This window comes from Bombus huntii, chromosome 15 (assembly GCF_024542735.1).
Source record: "Bombus huntii isolate Logan2020A chromosome 15, iyBomHunt1.1, whole genome shotgun sequence".
Classification (NCBI taxonomy): Eukaryota; Metazoa; Arthropoda; class Insecta; order Hymenoptera; family Apidae; genus Bombus; species Bombus huntii.
The window spans coordinates 8,583,382-8,602,386 of NC_066252.1; the positions used below are offsets into that span (position 1 = coordinate 8,583,382).

At 31.6% G+C, this 19,005-nt stretch overlaps 2 protein-coding genes and 2 long non-coding RNA genes across 10 annotated transcripts; 2 read left to right on the forward strand and 2 right to left on the reverse strand.

Annotated features, from left to right (window-relative positions):
• Positions 1–23: 23 nt before the first annotated feature.
• Positions 24–3,952, reverse strand: LOC126874060 (trimeric intracellular cation channel type 1B.1). Its single transcript, XM_050635679.1, has 8 exons — positions 3,641–3,952; positions 2,238–2,394; positions 1,892–1,987; positions 1,725–1,813; positions 1,563–1,650; positions 1,367–1,487; positions 1,116–1,273; positions 24–994 (listed from the first exon to the last, which is right to left on the reverse strand). Exons 1-7 carry the CDS (start codon positions 3,759–3,761, stop codon positions 1,118–1,120), a joined length of 828 nt encoding a protein of 275 aa, XP_050491636.1. The 5' UTR covers positions 3,762–3,952; the 3' UTR covers positions 24–994; positions 1,116–1,117.
• Positions 2,323–3,502, forward strand: LOC126874074 (uncharacterized). Its single transcript, XR_007692653.1, has 2 exons — positions 2,323–2,472; positions 2,546–3,502. It is a non-coding gene; the product is annotated as an uncharacterized LOC126874074 (long non-coding RNA).
• Positions 3,953–5,117: 1,165 nt separating the features above from the next.
• LOC126874036 (endoplasmic reticulum metallopeptidase 1-like) lies at positions 5,118–11,371 on the forward strand. 3 transcript variants are annotated; one of them, XM_050635611.1, is made up of 15 exons: positions 5,118–5,363; positions 5,549–5,705; positions 5,780–6,326; positions 6,408–6,535; positions 6,617–6,748; positions 6,821–6,941; positions 7,017–7,322; positions 7,398–7,631; positions 7,707–7,883; positions 7,956–8,140; positions 8,226–8,381; positions 8,457–8,662; positions 8,748–8,860; positions 8,929–9,104; positions 9,205–11,371. In XM_050635611.1, exons 2-15 carry the CDS (start codon positions 5,703–5,705, stop codon positions 9,367–9,369), a joined length of 2,649 nt encoding a protein of 882 aa, XP_050491568.1. In that variant the 5' UTR covers positions 5,118–5,363; positions 5,549–5,702; the 3' UTR covers positions 9,370–11,371. The 3 variants fall into 3 exon arrangements, with proteins under 3 accessions (XP_050491568.1, XP_050491566.1, XP_050491567.1); XM_050635609.1 differs by having other exon boundaries at positions 5,574–5,705; XM_050635610.1 differs by having other exon boundaries at positions 5,577–5,705.
• LOC126874071 (uncharacterized) lies at positions 9,425–18,986 on the reverse strand. Of its 5 annotated transcripts, XR_007692649.1 has the most exons (7): positions 18,736–18,986; positions 18,458–18,553; positions 18,326–18,389; positions 17,452–17,682; positions 16,433–16,712; positions 16,229–16,376; positions 13,831–14,183 (listed from the first exon to the last, which is right to left on the reverse strand). It is a non-coding gene; the product is annotated as an uncharacterized LOC126874071 (long non-coding RNA). The 5 variants fall into 5 exon arrangements; XR_007692647.1 differs by lacking the exon at positions 18,736–18,986 and adding an exon at positions 9,425–13,356 and having other exon boundaries at positions 13,842–14,183; positions 18,326–18,729; XR_007692646.1 differs by having other exon boundaries at positions 18,326–18,553.
• Positions 18,987–19,005: the final 19 nt, after the last annotated feature.

The window sequence follows — 19,005 nt, forward strand, 5'->3', positions numbered from 1 at the left end:
AAGACGATAAGTCGACAGAAGGGTATAGAAGAACAAACTTCATTTTATTACATGAAAATGTATAACGTTCTGTCAATTGGAATATTATATGAAAATTATGTTATTTAATTTCCGTAGCAAATTATATTCACATCGTTGAATCCAAGGCAAACGCTTGATACATGTGTGTATGGTAGGTAAGTATCAATTGTCAGTATCTAATTATAATAAAATAGTATAAAAGAGTTATAATTTTCCTCGTTGATATATTTACGTCATGTATAGATGATTTCATTTGTTATCCGTTTTATTATCAGAAGTCTTATTGTTCTAATATGCATTAACATTATCTTAACGCTTAAATTCGATAACCTGAGTATATTTCTTCGTGATAAATATTGTACGACAGATTGATAATTATTCATTCACACAAAATACATATACCAAAATTAGGATATTTTGAATTGAACATTACTAACAATATGTCTCAATATGCACTTAAAAATTGCAGTTCACTCTATAAAATGACGTACCAACAATTTTTTTCTAATTCAATCGTTAAAACATTGTATGAAATCCTGTATATATAGATTATTAAAAAATCAACAACAAATACGTCTTTAGCCTTCGCGTAAAGATTTTATCGATTTTAGATACAATTCTCTTATATTTTATAAAACATAACGAATTTACTTGTTACGTAATGTTATTCATATAAAATTGTCTAATTAATTATGGAGAGGCAATTATGTTGGCAAGTTGTTGTCAACAGAGATAATACTGTTGGTATTCATAATGGTGGAAGCCATACTCTCCAATATATCACTTGTCATTATTAAAATATGTATACTAATAAATTATTGTACTTCCAATATTTAATGATTTGTCCATGATCATGCATCGCATCGTTAACATGCGAGTATGGCCTGACTAGTTTAAATTGATTTCATGCATTGATTTTTAGCATATCAATGCTAATATATTAACGTTCGTATTGGGAGAATTTTATGCGTACCTATCGAAAAAAAAAAGAGGAAATGAATATTATACATCGCGAACTCGAAAATTGAATTGCATAGCAGTAAAATTACATGTACGTAATATTATCTAATATTATGTAAATGAAGTTTACAAACATTTAGTCCTTTCTCTTGGCATCCGCTTTCTCATCTTTAGCTTGGCCTCGTCCCAACAATTTGGCTAACCAATCGCAAATTCCTCCGAGGAACAACGCAGAGAATAGATTTTCGAAAGGTACGAATGGATCATGAATTCCAAGCAAAATGGACGATAGCTGAAATAATATTAATAACAATTAGCACTTAGTAACAAACAAGATTAGCAAAGATTAGCTTTCATTTAAGAAGAAGTACAAAATTCCTGTTACCTTGAAATACACGAAGAAAATAACGATACCAAAGTAAACTAACGCATGAGGAGCCGAGATGAGATCAGTCTTTTTATCAAGGACGAAAATAATGGATGCAACCATTGATGCTTTCGTAGGGCTAAAAAGTAAAATACTACGTGTTACTCATTTCAGTTTTAATCTATAAAAAAATAGAATAGAAGAAGAAATGTACAAGCTAGGTTGCATAAATTCCATAGCAGTTGGAGTCCATACTCCTCGTATGAGGCGTTCAAAAAGTTTTGTAAAACCTGCACCATTTCCTAAAATAAATTAAATAAATTAATTTTGTATTTCAATACACTTTTACTTTTATTTTTCAGATATTAAAAGTTACCTTTGAGTGTTCCAATTAACACCATGATAAGATATGCATTTGGGTAAAGTTTTCCTGCATGAGATACTCCATCATATACCTTTTTACACCTGTAAGTTATGGCAAAATAATATAAACATAACAGAATAAGGTAAAAAACAAATATCTGCTTATTATTATGTACTCACCTATATATTTCCTTCATAGTAGCACATACTATCTTTACTGGTAAAAACTTGGCAATTTTATATCCAATATCAAATGGTGTATAAAATATCATATACCTGTGCAATAATTAAATAATAATATACCTTACTAAATGTTATGGGAGATGTCATATTATTGGTTTTGTAAACAATTGTGTTTTTCTTGTATTTGTACTTTGCACTTACACTTTGGTACAAAGTGCAAGTGCAACAAAGACACAATTGATCTGAAGCTTGGAATCTAGCTTGAAGCTATGGGAAAATATTCATTAAAAAATTCATTAAGTTATTAACAGAGATTTATAGTTTTTAATTTAATGATACTGACCAAACAATAGTCGCTACTACCACTTGTGGTGTATTTTTCAAAGGTGCAATAATCGGCTCTCCTAAAAGACCATTGCATAGCATACCACTTGCAAACACTACCAACATTGTTGAAAGCCAACATGAAAGAGGGTGTTTCCGAGAAAACGCTTGAGCACCTATTCAATAGAATTATGATAATATGAAGTTATGAAAAATAATGAAAGTTACAGTTGAAACAGTCTGATAAATTAGAGGTACAACATTTTTCAAAGATTTTTAAATATTTATTAATTACTAACATGTAAAGAAACATCTAATTTAATTTAGAAAGACACATCCAAGATGTGATAAATTTCCTGTTTTCTAATACACCATGAAATATCAAAGGGGCACATTCTTTCAAGTAGGTCACTTGGAATCCTTACAAGTATATTATATTACATGTATTCACACAGATATAATGCTAGTCTACCATAAACATGAAAATAATGTTTTTTGGTATATTTTTAACACTCTGAGTATAAAATTAAATTACATAAAAGTTTATTTAAAACAATACGAAAATAGTTAAGAAATACATTTCACAATAAAATTTATTTTTCATATGATTTTAGATACCATAACTACTACCAAGGAATATAAAAGGTACAGAAATTCTTTGAGTCATTGTTCAAAGATTGCTGCTTCATGGTTCATTGCATAAGAAAGTCATTGATACAAAAAGTTTTACTGCTATATCTGGGAACATTCTTACACAATAAGCTTTCATATACTTAGGAAATATTTACAATACAATTATTTATTTTCTATATTTATTTATAATAAGTTATTTGCATAACTTTAAGAAACACAAAAAATTATAGGAAATCAAAATTGAGGCCAAAGGTTTGAAAAAACTTGGCGTGCCCACAAGGGTATATACTGAAATAGATTAGCTAGGTAAATTCAGTGAATGTCACAAAATAGGATTATTCTAATTATGCCACATACCATGTGAGAATAATTTTTTCTCTCTTTGAACATTTTTCATACATTTGTTTTGGACAATATTATTAAAAGAGGAAGTTGTATTAATGTTCTTATCTATTTTTATAATATTAATAATATCAAATATGTTTAGTAACAAAATTGTATTTTTAATCTTATAGAAAGATAATAAGACTTTAACACTTAGAATAAAATAATCCAATTGTTATGAATAAAAAAAAAATCTCTTAGCTTAAGTATTATTAAATGAGATTAAGGGAGAGCTAATTTATTAATAATAAAATAAGTAAAAAATAATATAATAAATAAAGCGGGAAGTGAGTTAAACAAGAATAATGAAGAAAAATGGTTGGGAGCGAAACACAATCTTAGAAATGGTATAAGCTGGTTCTGAGCAGATTAAATTTAGAATTGGTCGGGTAGGCTTGGGCTTACCGGATCCCAAATCTTCTCTGACGTGTAAAGCACAGAGTACGCTGTGTGCGATATCAAAGTACGGGAACATTTTCAATTTAATGACCTGATTGGCCATGTCCAGGAATGCTTCGGGATCCATTTTCAATTGATTTTGCAGCCGCTTCAGGGATAAACTTTTCGTTCACGTAAAACTGTGTCTGTCGGCGTTCAACAATCCTCGAGTTTGAAACAAAGTCACAAGCGCCCGCGAATGACGCTAGCTATGCGCCGTCTGCTAGACTTGGTCGTCTGCTAGACTTGATCGTCTGCTAGTTATGGAATCGGTCCCTACCATTAGAACCTTATCGTCGAACGAACAAATTTCATGGCCTCTTTAAAACTCCTTCCTACAGATGGCAGTAAACGATTGCATTTGTATCTACTTTTTTTTATCATGTCTGGCTTTTGAATGAATTTTAATCCTTTATAATGGTTGGGTTAAATACGTGACACATTAAATACAACTTCAGATTTAGACTCTCACACGTTTCAGTGAAACATTTTGAAAAATTTCATTAAAATATTTTCAGATATTCAATTTAAAGTTGCAAAATGCAGTAACAAAAATCGGTATTTAACGAGAGCTACTAAATTTTTAAACGAATTTTATGTATAGTGACAATTTTCAGTTTAAATGTATAACAGCTCCAACAATTTTTATAAATTATCAAATTTAAATAAATTATTGCAATCTATGTTATGTTTTTATCTTCCTTGTGTAGACAAAATTCGTATCTTTCGCCTTTTTCTGATTTAGCTATATTTATATTCAGTGAAAAACAATGAATGCTTTTAAAATCTGGTTATGTTAACCAATTTCATTAATTCCTTCTTCTTTTTTATATATATACATATCTGCCCGAGTATTTATGTTTTACGAAGCATTTTAAAAATATACGCTACGTGAAAGTATTCCATATATGTATGTACAAAAGCGTAGAATAATGAACAAAGCATGACAGCAGTTCATGGAAGAGTCTGCATCATCTAGGAATCAAAGAGACTCTTGTAAATATACAATGTTGTAGCAGCAGCAGAGTCAATTCTTTCCAAAACAACAAACGTACTGTATTAATTTGCAATCGGAAATTAGCCGAGCATATTAGCCTTAGTAAGACGATTTTTGCATTTCTCTCACACACACACACACACACGCACGCACACATATATACATACGTTTTTTGTTTCGAAAGTTTTTGTATAATTATGTAACATTGCAATTTTCTTTTTACATAACTGAGTAATAGGGAGAGTAAAAGTTGTGCACGCGATGGAGATACAGCATCTTTCATTCATAAAAATGTAATACTCCGCTACTTTATTTGAGTGTTTTATTGCTCTTTGGGACGTCCTTTCTAGATTTAGAATTTTATCATGATAGATAGATACTCTGTTTTCGCTAACTTTTCCGCAATGCTATATTCAGATATATATAGGCCCGATACTCGTGTTAGCAAGTATCGAGTAACCTACCTAACGAGCACTTACACAAATCTTTATACAAAAAATATGATATGGCTATCTAATCGCAGTGGCACATGAATACGTGTGGCTGTAACGTATATAAAAAATATGTTTTAACGGAGATTAAATTGGCTGATAATAATGGTCCACGATAGACCAACGTGGAATTATGAAAAAACGGATCTGAAGTAACTGACGAGTTGCGACGTTTTAATCAGAAATACAGGCACAACGATAGGTAGGGATGATTCTCATTTTAGTACTGCATTTATTATAATAATTTTGCATGTAAAATCATAACAGTAATATTGTTATCTAAAATTGTTACCGAGAATACGATTATCACGTTTGATTGAAGTAATAAAAAGAAACATTAATAAAATTCTGCATATTTTCTGTTTGTTTCATACGAAATATTAAAAGACATCAGAAATTTTATTTGTGCTAGAAGCACTTCGTTATTTGGTCAATGCGTCGAACGGAGCTAACGAAGTCGTCGAACACCGTAGCCTTTTGTCTCTGATCAAATTTTAATTCAAAGGTTTAATTATTTTTCAAAGTGCCTTAAACACAGACAATGGTAAGATTATCTTTGTTCCTTTTGATCAGTATGTTTTTCATTTTCTTCTTTGCACTGATAATGCTACCTTTCAGAGAGACGGAGTGAGATTGCGTCAACATGTCTCTAAAAGAACTACTAGTGATGTGGTATACCAGGATAAGGTTTCTTCAAAAAAGAAAGAAGTACTGCCAAATGAAACTCAACATTTACTCTTTCTGTTTACCTTCTATCTTTTCGTATCCATTATCATTATCACGTTTGAGAAGAAATTACCTGAGCCATTAATGACAGATAAAGAAGGTCTATATCCAGGAAGATTTATAGCAGAAAGAGCACATAATCATCTTTTAAATATCACATATATTGGGCCACGAATTGTTGGAAGTTACGAGAACGAAGTATTAGCAATTAAATATTTAACAAACATTATCAATAATATAGTCAAAGATGCCAATGAGAACCATAAGATTCTAGTCAATGTAACCAAGCATAGTGGAGCTTTTCCTTTAAAATTTCTGGATGGAATGACTAATGTATATAGAAATGTACAAAATGTCATTGTTAAGATTGGTCCTCATAGACCTACCAAGAGCAGTTTATTAATAAATTGCCATTTTGATACCTTCCCAGAAAGTCCTGGTAATAATTAATGGAAACACCCATGCACATTTAACTTAATGATTATTAATGATTAAATGTTAATATAGCTTTCTATTTTAGGTGGTTCTGACGATGGAGCTGGTTGTGCTGTGATGTTAGAAATTTTACGTGTGATTTCTCATAGTCCAAAGTTGTTTAAGCATAATGTTATATTTTTGTTTAATGGTGCTGAAGAGAACTTATTACAGGTACATTAATTGTGTCTAATATTGATAACACATTAAATTTATTTTATTTTTTGAAAGGTACTAATTGCTTAAATTATACAGGCTTCTCATGGCTTTATAACGCAACACCCTTGGGCTAAGGAGGTCAGAGCTTTTATAAATTTAGAAGCTTGTGGTGCAGGTGGTCGTGAATTATTATTTCAGGCTGGACCTGATAGCTCCTGGATGCTTCAGGTACTGTTGAATAATGAGTTAACCCATTTTTATTATTATAGATATTATAATGTATGTTTATTTCTTTTGTAGATATATGCTAAATCTGTTCCTTATCCCTATGCATCATCCTTAGCTCAAGAAATATTTGAAAGTGGTATTGTACCTGGAGATACTGATTTTCGAATATTCAGAGACTTTGGGAACGTTTCTGGTATTTATTCTACACTATCTATTTTAATATTATACGTTTGCTTTTAGAAAGAATACCATTTTTAAAAATTCCTAGGTCTTGATTTTGCTTGGGCAACCAATGGCTATGTGTACCATACTAAGTTTGATAATATTCATCAAATACCATTGGGGTCTTTACAAAGGACTGGAGATAATATACTTGCTTTATTACAAGGGATAGTATTAGATAATTATTTATCCGAGGTACCACCTCAAGATCACACAGGAAATCCTGTGTTCTTTGACTTTTTAGGTACATTTGTAGTCAGATGGCCACAGTATGCGTCAAGTACAATTAATATTATCAGTATAGTTGCCGGTATATATTCAATATATCTAAACATGCAAAATGCTCGGCGAGGTATCTATATCATATTAAATTAAATTTATTACTATAGAATAAAAAATATAATTAAATGTTTTTATTTTTATTTAGATGTAAAAAAATCAGTATATTTAAAGCATTTATTATTATGTACCGGAGCAATAATCGTTTCATGGTTAGTATCTATACTTTCATGTACATTAATCGCCCTCATTCTTACTAAACTTGGGAAAGTTATGAGTTGGTATGCAAGGCCAGCATGGTTGTTTTTCTTATATGTGGTCCCAACTATCTTTGTGTCAATGACGTTTTTCTTATTTATTGGGTCTCGTCAAAAGAAGGCAAGTTTATAGTAACATACAACAATGCTTTACTGTATAAATCGTTAATTGATATTTTGACTTGATATTTTATAGGAAGTTAAATCTGCGTGGATCTTATATCAAATATACTGTGATTCGTATTCTATAATATGGATGTCTGTTCTCTTCTATTGTGTTATATTGGAGATACGATCTGGTTTTATACCATTACATTGGGTTGTATTCCCTACTCTTGGAAATATACTTCGATGTAATTTCTTTAACAAGTGGAGAGGTATAATCTTAATATTGTGGAGCAATAATATGATGAAATTAAATATATTAATTTAATTGGTTTTACATGTAGGTTGGAAATGGCTGTTTTATTATTTAATGACAATGTGTCTACCTTATATACAATCGTTCTACTTAGTAATTGGAGCTCTTTATCTTTTTATACCCATAATGGGACGATCTGGTAGCAGTATAAATTCAGAAGTTGTTATGGCTAATATGTTATGCATTCTCTTTTCCTTATTACTCAGTTTCACGGTAAATTATTGAAATTATCATTAAAACAAAAGTGTTAGGAAAGGTCTGTAAGGATATAATTTAATCACTAATATTTTGTGTTTAGTTGCCATTTGTACTTTTAATAAAAAATGCAGAGAGAATCCTGAGTGTGTTAGTGGGAATATTTTTAATAACTATAGGTGTATTAATTTTGACTCCACTTGGTTTTCCTTATAGTGGTGATTTGTCATCATTGGCACCAGAACGATTTATGATTGCGGTATTGAATGAAATTTTTGCAATTCTGTTACTTGGAAAGTAATTGTATAATATTAAATAAATATTCAATTTATAGCACACACAAAGACAATATTACGACGTAAATGGTAATTTGCGGTACACTGGAACAGGATATTGGATAGCAGATTTAGACATGAATAGTCCACATAGTGTGGAAACTATGGTACCTGAAATAGGCGCTGTTACATCAACAATAAAAGATTGTGAAAAAGAATTATATTGTGGCCTACCGTATTTTATGCCTGTTACGACATTTTTATGGTACTTGTTTAATATTAAATTTGTAAGGTTTTTAACACATTGAAAAATTTAATTAAATACATATTTAATATAAAAATTTTTACAGGAAAACAAGCTGGATTCCAGGTCCTGCACCATTGATTAATGTACCAACAAAACTTGAACTCATTTCAAAGTCGATAAAACAGAATATTGTCAGTTTTACATTCAATGTCACAGGTAATTTCTTTGTAATTATATAAATTATTAAATAATAATTAAACATTTAATTCGAAATCTATTTTCAGGTCCTGATCATATAAGTATAATTTTATCTCCATATAAAGGTGTTCATTTAGGAAAATGGTCTATTTTGGAAGGGAAGCCGTTAGAAGGACCTAAATGGAATGATAGAGAAACATACTTTATCTATTATTCTTGTGCGTCCGATTGTGTTCCTTTCACATTTTCTCTTGAATTGAATGTATGTAGAACATAAAATGTAGAGAACATAGTATGTAGAACATACTTATGATATCTACTTTACTAACGACGTTTACAATTTACATGTATTTTTTATATAGGTAAACAGTATGCCAAAAACTCCATGTTTATCAATAGCATTAGGTGGCCACTTTTTACATGGTGAACACCAAACATCTTTAAGATTTAAACGATTCTTGGCACAATTTCCATCTTGGACGGTCGTCACTCCATGGACAGCTACGTATACTTCTTGGCAATTTTAATATCACGTAGGACTGATTGTTCTACTGCACATCTCTATCGAATGCAATTTTGTGAAAACAGCTAAAAACAGCCTAGCGGAAACGGCAGTGTACTACGTTGTATAGTTTTAGATACGTTTAAAAGATATATAATACCTAACAATGCAAATTATAAGCTTAAGGAATAGAGTAATCCTACATTATACATGCTAATTTCTTGCAGTTGCAATATAAGAAAATACATCGATCAATATTTAGGGAGAAAAAGCAAACGAAAAAGAATGTTGAAGAATAGAACTTTTTTCATTCTATTTATATAAATTTTTTACTAGTACATTATCAGATCGTCAAAAGGAATTTTCGAAGTAGATCTAAGATAAGGTAGAATGATACGAGGATTTGAAACATTTCGATTTCCTTAATTGTAGTATTCGTAGGATATTATAATAGCATATCAACCATTTGCCTTAGAATCACAGCTATATTTAATTTTTAAATGCTAGAAAAATAACAACCTTAATCTGTAAAAACAGATAGTGGACCGAAAGAGATAGAAATATCGCGAAGCTATCGCCATATGAAGATTATCTTTTTATTGCGATCTTCGGGTTAAAAATATTGTTGATCAAAACCACATGACCACATGCATTTTACGATCCTGTGTGAACAGTTTAGAAGCACAAATGCAATAATCTGCTTTATTATATATACACCGTACTAAGATACTTTTAGATTTTATTTAATGTACATTTAATCTATAACATTTTGACTTTCCCACCATCGAATTTTATAGTTATTACATATGTCTTTATATATTAATTTTTTTGACGTCTTGTTGAGACATTTGTGTTATTATAAATGTTTGTAATGAGAAGTATATCGAACTTACTCGATGGAAAATTAGGTATATTTGTTAGGATTTAACTATGTGATTTATTAATGGGTTGTAGTTAAGTTGCAGTTTTGGAGGAGAGACAATTCTTTTTATCATTTCGTTCGTGTTCCTTTACATTTGGTGTTGAAAAGAAGTTGAATTTATTTTAATTGTTATTATGTTTTATTATTAATGTATAATAATTTGTTTTTGTATCATTAACAAATGTATGCAATAGTTGCTACAAGACATATAAATTAATTCAATTCACGTAGGATATCAAGCAGTAAACAGTTCAAAAGATTAAAACGTATATTTAATTAAGAAATATTTATTGAATTACACATGTTCAAGTTTAATTCTAAGAAAATTATGCCAATATTAGTAGCCAACCGCGCATAGACGGAAGTAAGGTCAAAGTATTAATAGAAGTTAATACGAGAAACTTCAATATAATGATAGTACTTTTACACCAATTTAAAAGAGAAACATTAAAGTGCATGTACGTTTAGCTTGTTATAAAAACATTAGAAGATTTAATTTTTTACAAACTAACGTTTGACAATCTTAAATTCGATTTTAATACACATACATTGATTAAAAATTTTCTCAGACAATTGGAATGTTCCAAATTTTATTCCCATATTTCTTTTTATATTCTTTGTGATATTTCTTATGATTGACTGAATATTTAAAAAAGGTATATATAGCGTATAATTTTCGTTACTTTAAGTAATCTTATATAATTATGTAACTTTTATTGCACAAATTATTGTCAATGATTCTACTTAACAGTATCGCACAATATTAAGCACATATGTATATATAATTTTGTTACGAGAATTTATTCAGTTTACTGAGATTTTTATTATTCGAAGTATTTGCAATATTTAGATAATTAGTTTTATCTGGTTGTCGTTGAAATAACGCAACTGGTTTGTTATCTATTATTTCTTACTAGTCTCTGTTGTTCCCAGCTTTTTTGTTTATACCTTTTCACTGATTTATGCGTTTAAATATTCACATATTCCTACTTCTTTTTAATGTTCACCTTATAATCTTATATACGCGTTACTATTGTTATTTAGCGTTTCTCGATAAACGACTAAAGTTTAACACAAGAAAACAATAAAAGTGTTGACAATTAGATTCTCATGTTTTTTACCTTCTCCCCGTTACAACTAGATGTTACTGATACATTTATTAAATTATAATAATATCGAAATAAACTCGTGATATTTATTGAATTTATCAGATAAAACACGAATTGTCTAATTGTATAATTAGTAAGGAAATTTACAACGATAACGGGAAATTTCTCGTAACTGTTAGGTCATAATATTATGGAGTTAAGTACCTATCGTTACCACTGTCCATTGATCGATCGTATCAATTTCCTGTTTCCGTGATCAACGATTACGTATGCCACCCAGGTGAATTCCATTATCTGAATGGAATCACGCGTTTGACACACATTTAATTTCAAAGTTCCTCAATGTTTCAAATTCCACTCAAAATTATTGAACTTTTAAATTTTCAAATATCTGCATGTTTAGATGGATCAATTTTTAAATTTACAAATTTTTAACATTTCAATTTTTAGTATTTTTTAATCTTCAAACTTGCGATTGAATTTCCTTCTTTATTCTAAGAAATTTAGCGCGCTTCTCCACTAAGGAAAACCGCACCTACGTGCAAATTCTAATCTGTACCCAAAAATATTTATCCTTAACGTATAAATCATCTTTTACGTTCAATTAAAGAACTATTTCAACAATTCTCTTGTACTCCCATCTACGATAAAGTTCAAACCAACATCCCAAATTTCCCTTTTACAAATTCCTAACTTTCCAAAAAATCAAACATAAAAAACTAACTAATCCAAGGCTAAGCAATTTTAACACCCTATATACGACATCACCTTACCCTACATTAAATCAAAATCAACGACATAAACGACCCTGAACTCTAGCAAAGACCCAGCGACCTTGAAATCCTGCCACCTCCCAAAAACTTCTCCAAATTCTCAATTCTTCCCTTCTCTCGTTTTATCTTCCTTCTTTCCTCTTTCTCTGGTGGTTTCGTAAGAAACGTGTCAATATTGACGCACCGGCATCCTGTAAGACGAGACCGATTTCCTGGTCGAGGCGACACTGATCTGCAAACGGGTCGTGGTGTTCGACTCGCGAGCCACGAACCGTGAAAACGGCTCGATAATCGCGACGAGGTTCGTTGATTCGTCGCAACGTGTTACGAGCTACCTGTTACACTCGGCGATAAAATGCGGTTCAAAAGAAAGAAAAAAAGAAAAAAGGTAAAGGAAAAGAACGAAGGAAAAAGAGAAGAGTTATCAGTCACGGTTTTGCGATAAGCAAAAGAGCGCGATATATTGTTCAGATAAAAAGTCTCGTCGGTGCTCGTAGCTGGTCGAAACAATGCTTTTTTCCTTCGTTCGTTGCGTTGCGCTCGTGGTTATTTTAATGGTAATTGTCGGTTCTGCTCGTTTTCCCATTGATTCCACGGAATGTGCCAACCGATCTCGCGGGTATCGCGAATTACGAACGAGATCTATCCAAAGTGTGAGACGTTTAACGGATCTTCCAATTGACCAAGGAGCAAGGTGAAATCGGTATTTTAAAGGGACCTTTTTCCGCGAAGAGCATAGCTGGGAGCAACCTTTATTGGAAGAATGGAACTTTTGGAATTATTTGTAGAAATGGAGGTAAGGTCCGAGTTGCTTATTTCCTTTTCATCGATTTTAGTTGCTCGATTAGTAAATCCTGGCTTTTGGTTTATTTATTTTGAAAGTGTAAAGAAAGTAGAACTCGTGTAATTATTCATAAAAGGGTAGGTAAAGTTTGAGATTAGTTCTTTACTTTTTTTATCGTACCTCTCTGGACATTAGACTGCGGATTTCTATTCGTTTATGTGAAATTGAATGTGCAAAAATGTTGCATAAAGATGCTCGTTATAATATTCACAGCGTAAAACAGATCTCTATTTAGGTACCACTTCCTCCATAATCTTCATAAGAATGTAAGGTCTTTAGTCCATTAGTCACTTCTTGCGCATTTAGAGACAAAAATGTTGCAATTGAACGCTCAAATTATGTAACAGATGGAGACATTCAACGACTGGAATAGTATTTATATGGTAAATTGTGGTTTGGTTATTTTGAGCGCAATATTAGTAGCTGTGTGATAGTAAGACAGTTTTGATGAACTTAAGGATGCCGCTGATAATTGTATCGAGAGCTTGCAAATTAAAGTATCGTTGATTATGAGTTGCTTGTAAAACAGTTAGGTAGAGAAGTTGTCAGGTGAAACTCGTTATCGTCTCCCTCTTAACTGGGGTTAATTGTTATCGTTAATGATCGGTATGCGTGATATAAATCATACTAAATATTCTACGTGCATTCGTTGTACATTTATACGAATATTTGTAAAATTGTTGGAAAAGAAGCATTTGATTATGTGTAACAAACAAATACAAGTTGGACCGGAATATTCACCCGTTCCTTTATCGAAAGGAAAAGGAAGATTAAGAAAGTTCAAATGTTGAACCATAACTCTTTGATGTTTCCGTGGTTTACAAAGTTAAAAATGTAAAAATTTCGTACCATAATGGAGTCGTCAAAATAAATTTCGTCACGATTTTTCCTGCAGAACCTCCGATTGAACTGTGCCTGTTTGTTCTTCAATTAGCAAGCGACTGTTGGATTTTTTAGTTTCAGAGCAGGTCGACAGACTTCCTCATTTGCACGGCCTACTTCCTTCGAGATTCCTTCTTCGTTATGCCTTTCGCTTCTTTCTTTATCTAGTCACGAGGGTGTTTCTCGAGATTTTGTCGATCACATGATCGGTTAGTAGCGTATCTCTAGAAATTTCTCATATTTTTTACCATCAATCTCCAGCGTCTCAAATCTCCAATATTCATAAACAAGCGTCGTCGTTCACTTATTCTATAACAATCATAAAATGTTTAACTGTAAAAATATACGTACATAAAAATGTAAAAAGTTAAACAACCCAAACCAATGCGTTCCTTTTTTTATTTTTTTACATTGAGATAAAGTAGCACAAAAGATGGTCCAACACTTAAAATATAGGATAATGGAACATAATCATAAATCGTTTCCTTGTTCGTTCACGGTAGTTTATATTTCCGCCAGTCGACTTTTCTAAGAGGACAAAATTAGGCATCCGAATTATCCAGAACCGGATGGAAGGTATATACGCAGGCTCGTGCATACGTGCGTTCCTTTTGCTCCTTCGTGTAAGTACACGACGTTCTATGGTCTTATATATGCATCCCCGCGTACGTGATTCGCTTACTGATTAATTATTCTTCTCTTGGTTTTTTCTCCCTTCTCTACTGCCACCTTCGTCACGTAAATACCGTGACGAAGGAAGAACAGAAGAGAAACCTCGATGGGCCACGAATCACCGAACCCTACGATGACTTTCTTCGTAAACTTTCCTCCTTCTGTCTACTCATCTTTCGCATTTTTCCTTCCTTCTTTTGTTTTCGTAATTTTTGACTTTCCGTTTTCCTCTGTCGGAATTTCCATTTTAGAATTCATGAATGTCGTTAATGAAAGCTTTTAGCGATTCATTAATGTTAGGTGTTATTGGTTTCTTTATAATAAGAGTTTGCTTATGTTTTCGCAATTTTGGATTAATGTTTTTTCCAATTGAAATTGAATCCATAAGGGATTAATTCAACTAGGGTGGTTTCTGATGGAATTTGAACAATCAGAAGAGAATAACAAAATAAGACAAAAAATAGAACATGTAACTAATCTACATACTATGTAATAATATATAGTATGAAGAAATAAAAGAACAGCATAAAAATCTCAAATATTGATTATCAATACTCTTTTGAAATTGCACTCGACGTTATATCATATCTACATTAAATTAAAATTGACACTTTTTGTTAACTATTAATTCCATGATTATCAAAATTAGTCAACTCTAATTATGATTTTTCAGTCATCGTCTAGTTAACAAGTTAAACGATTAAAGTCAAGCAACGGTAAGGAAAGGACTGAGATTCGCGATTGAAAACGACGACATCGTTCCATCCAATTGTATACTCTAGCACGCGTTCACCTGTGCACGTTGGCACAAGTATACAACGCGGAGTATGATGTCACCGATACGAGCTTGGTATTTGGTACAGGAGAACGCGTGATTCGCATGAAAAGCTCGATACGCGAAGCGGCGGCTCTCCGTCGAACGATTTGGTCAGTCGGTTCTTCGCCATATCCGGTCACCGCGCTGGCACACGCGCGTCGTCGCCCGCTACCAAGAACCGGAAGTCACGGAGAGGCCCGAGGGATACTCCGCTCGTGATCAAGCCTGCTAACCCGTGGAACGCTTTTTATAGTTCTTCTGAGGACATTTTCATCCTTCTTAAGGGCACCTTACGCTCGCTTTTCGGGCACACTTCCGGTTGGTTACGCGGAACTTCAATTTCAGTAGCTATTCTTCCGTTCGAACGAATCTTTGTAATTTCGTAAGTTGTGTTATTTTTTGTCGGATGTTTGTTTAAAGAGACATTATTGTTTGGAATGCGGTTTTTCAAAGACGAAGTGAAGCGAAGAGTATAGAATTGTTATTTTAATTCGATGTGGAGGAATTTAGATTTTAATAATTGAAAAATCGTGATATTAGATTGCTTATTAAAAACTGAGTGCGAATTTTGATATATTTATATTAGAAAGAAGGAGGAGAAATCGAAAGGTGTAGAAATGTGTAGAATGTATATGAAATATGCAAAATACCAAGAGTATAACACTCGTTACGATATTTACGAAAGAAAAAATTCTCTACATAAATTCCAGTTTAATTGTATTCATAAAAATATAAATATGCATAAATATCCGCAATCCATTAATAAAAATCTTATTAATATTGAATATACATTGCGTCTCGTCATCATAAAACCACCCGCTAAAATTCGTATTAATTCTAATTTGTAGAAATTGTAATTTCTTACTTTCTTTGAGTGCATTAATAGTTTATCTGTCACAAGTGAATCTTAAATCTCATCGTAGGTTTTCATCATCATGGTATCATGAATCTTCCTCTCCAAATCAGAGCAACTGATGACGACTCTACCGGCGCAACAATTCGCAGCTTGCCTCCTAGAAAAGATTTTCATTAACGCCTTGTCGACCGGAAGGTGGTGACTCGTCAATACCAGCGATAGGGACGATCGGTAAGAACAGAAGACGGAGAGGAGGAAGACACGAATCGCACAATCGGTTCCTGACCAATGGAACAAGAAGAACGGGGAAGCTTCACCCCCTCTCGACTTTGGTCGTTCGACGTCGTCTTCGAAGTCGCGACGCCCACGCTATCAGTTATTTGGCGAGTCTCCAGCCTCGTGCAGGTGTCTCTTTCGAATAACGCGTCGACTGTACTTTCTACTGCTCATCCTCTTCATGGACTATCCAGGAGGGATAAAATCAAGATCACACCTGAAGAAAAAAAACACAATTATGGAGAATATTGTATTTTCCTTGTTTGGGAATTGGTCTTCTTGGTTATTTTGTTAAGGTAAGACTATTTTTGGTAAGTTTTGATGATTTCTAGCCTGATTTTGTTTGGTTTCGATTCTATGCTATAAGGAAGAGTGTGAGTTGGTGGATATTGTGTTAGAAGATTGGAGAAGATATACTTTTTGCTTGAGATTGTTTCTAGTTAAATTAATTAATTAAATAGTATCTTAGATTTTTTTAGGGCAAAATTGGAGTTTGCTGGATATTATTGTAGAAGATGAAAGAAGATATACTTTATGTTTGTAATTATTAATTTTGTAGATTGTTCTTAGTTATATTAATTAATAGTTTATAGTTAATAAAATGATAAGTAAATAATTAGTAATTGGAGAAAATATACTTTACATTTAAGATTATTTTTAGCAAATATTTAGTAGATCGTTAATTTAAAGTTGAAACATAATATGTAGAGGCGTACAAAATATCAAAGTACAGCATTCGTAATAATCAGTAGGTTTTCTTTCTTAAATCTTGTTCATAAAAGCATGCAGCGTTTAGTAATCTATACACACGCACACACATACACACAGGATTAAGATTTTCATATTTTCTAATCTTTTATTATATATTTGATAATATATAATTTAATCTTTATTAATTTTTTATTAGAATATTGAAATTTTAAAGTAATTATGGAAAAAAGAAAGAGGTCACTCACAATCAAATTCCTTAGATATTATAGTGTTCTGTGACTGAGTGTTCTGTTTAAATCTTTGTATTCAACGAGAAGAATGTATCCACAATATTAACTGGGCGCCTCGAAGGCAAGATGTCGGCATAGCTGATGTTTTTCAAAATTCGGCTGTGTCACATCCAGCCAGCCGAACGTCCAGACACCAACGCAAATTTCAACCATCGGGAGGATTAAGAAATCATCGTGTCTTCACTCCTAATTTTAACAACAACCATTTAATAAATCTCAAATGACAACTAAACACATAAAAATACATGGGAAAAATCTTTAAAAATATCTAGAAAATTTCTAATACTATTGAAGATTTGAAAAAATAGTTGAAAGTATTTAAAAGATATGACATCACTGAGAATTTTATAAAATTCATCTTTAAAAACGTTGTACTATATTTTTATCTAATTAATTATTCTTAATTTTAAATATGCTCTAAAAAGTATATGTTAGTTATTTTAAGCTTTAAATTATACTTTAATCTTTCTTACACCAATTAAATAAAAATAGCATGCGTTCTATTGGCCTGGTAATAAAGTATATTTCTGGTAATAAGCATAGAAAGAGTTGAGATTCATTTATCGAGGTCAATGGATGTCGAGAGTGAATCAAATTAACGATATAAATTTTGATAAATTTGCAGCGAAGTCATATGCGATCCACGTAGATTGTTTTTGACCGAACTTCTACCGGATGCGATGCCGTCTCCAATGGAAAGCGTTGTAACGTGCTGTGCACGCTAATTAATGCGTTAGAAGGACTATTCTTTCGACGTGTCGAACCTGAAGTGTTCAGTAAAACCCTAAACGAAAGGATACTTAAAAAAGAATCAAGAGAAAGGAAATACCTCTCAAGGTTTGTTTTTCCATCGCCACGAGGCTATAAATTGTTTTACGTTCTCTTGTTTTTAACTGAAACAAAGATAATTATTGTATTATTACTTCAGTATTTTTGGTTATTTTTTGTAGTTATTATTTACAGTAATTCTAATAACAAATTTGTAGATTATTAGGGCTTATCACCAAGCGAAGATTTGAGGCTAATTAAACAGCAATTGAAACCATTACTTTCCCAACTGAAAAAAAATAATTATAATTGTAATAAAAATTTCTGACAACTTTATCAGTTTCATGTAAATTGTATAAAATATATAAAAAATAAATTAAATAAGGATATAATTCTTCATAATTATAGCAAGAATATAAGAAATGCAATATTTTCTAATTAAGCTGCAAATTAAATTATTTGAAAATGAACCTTGTTAATTTTATAAATTATAATCTATTAAAATTAATCGATAATTGATTAAATTAGGCATTATTTTAAAATCACAGTTAATAAACATAGTTAATACGCATTTTACAAATTGATAATATTGCGTAATTTAAACTATAAAGTAAATAAAAAATTATTTGCGATTTGCGTAAATAATAAATGTATGCAAAATAGAGCTGATCTGACACAATAAATTTAATTGCAATAAATTGTGCATCAAATGCACTTTTTCTGTATCTACTTCTTTACCCG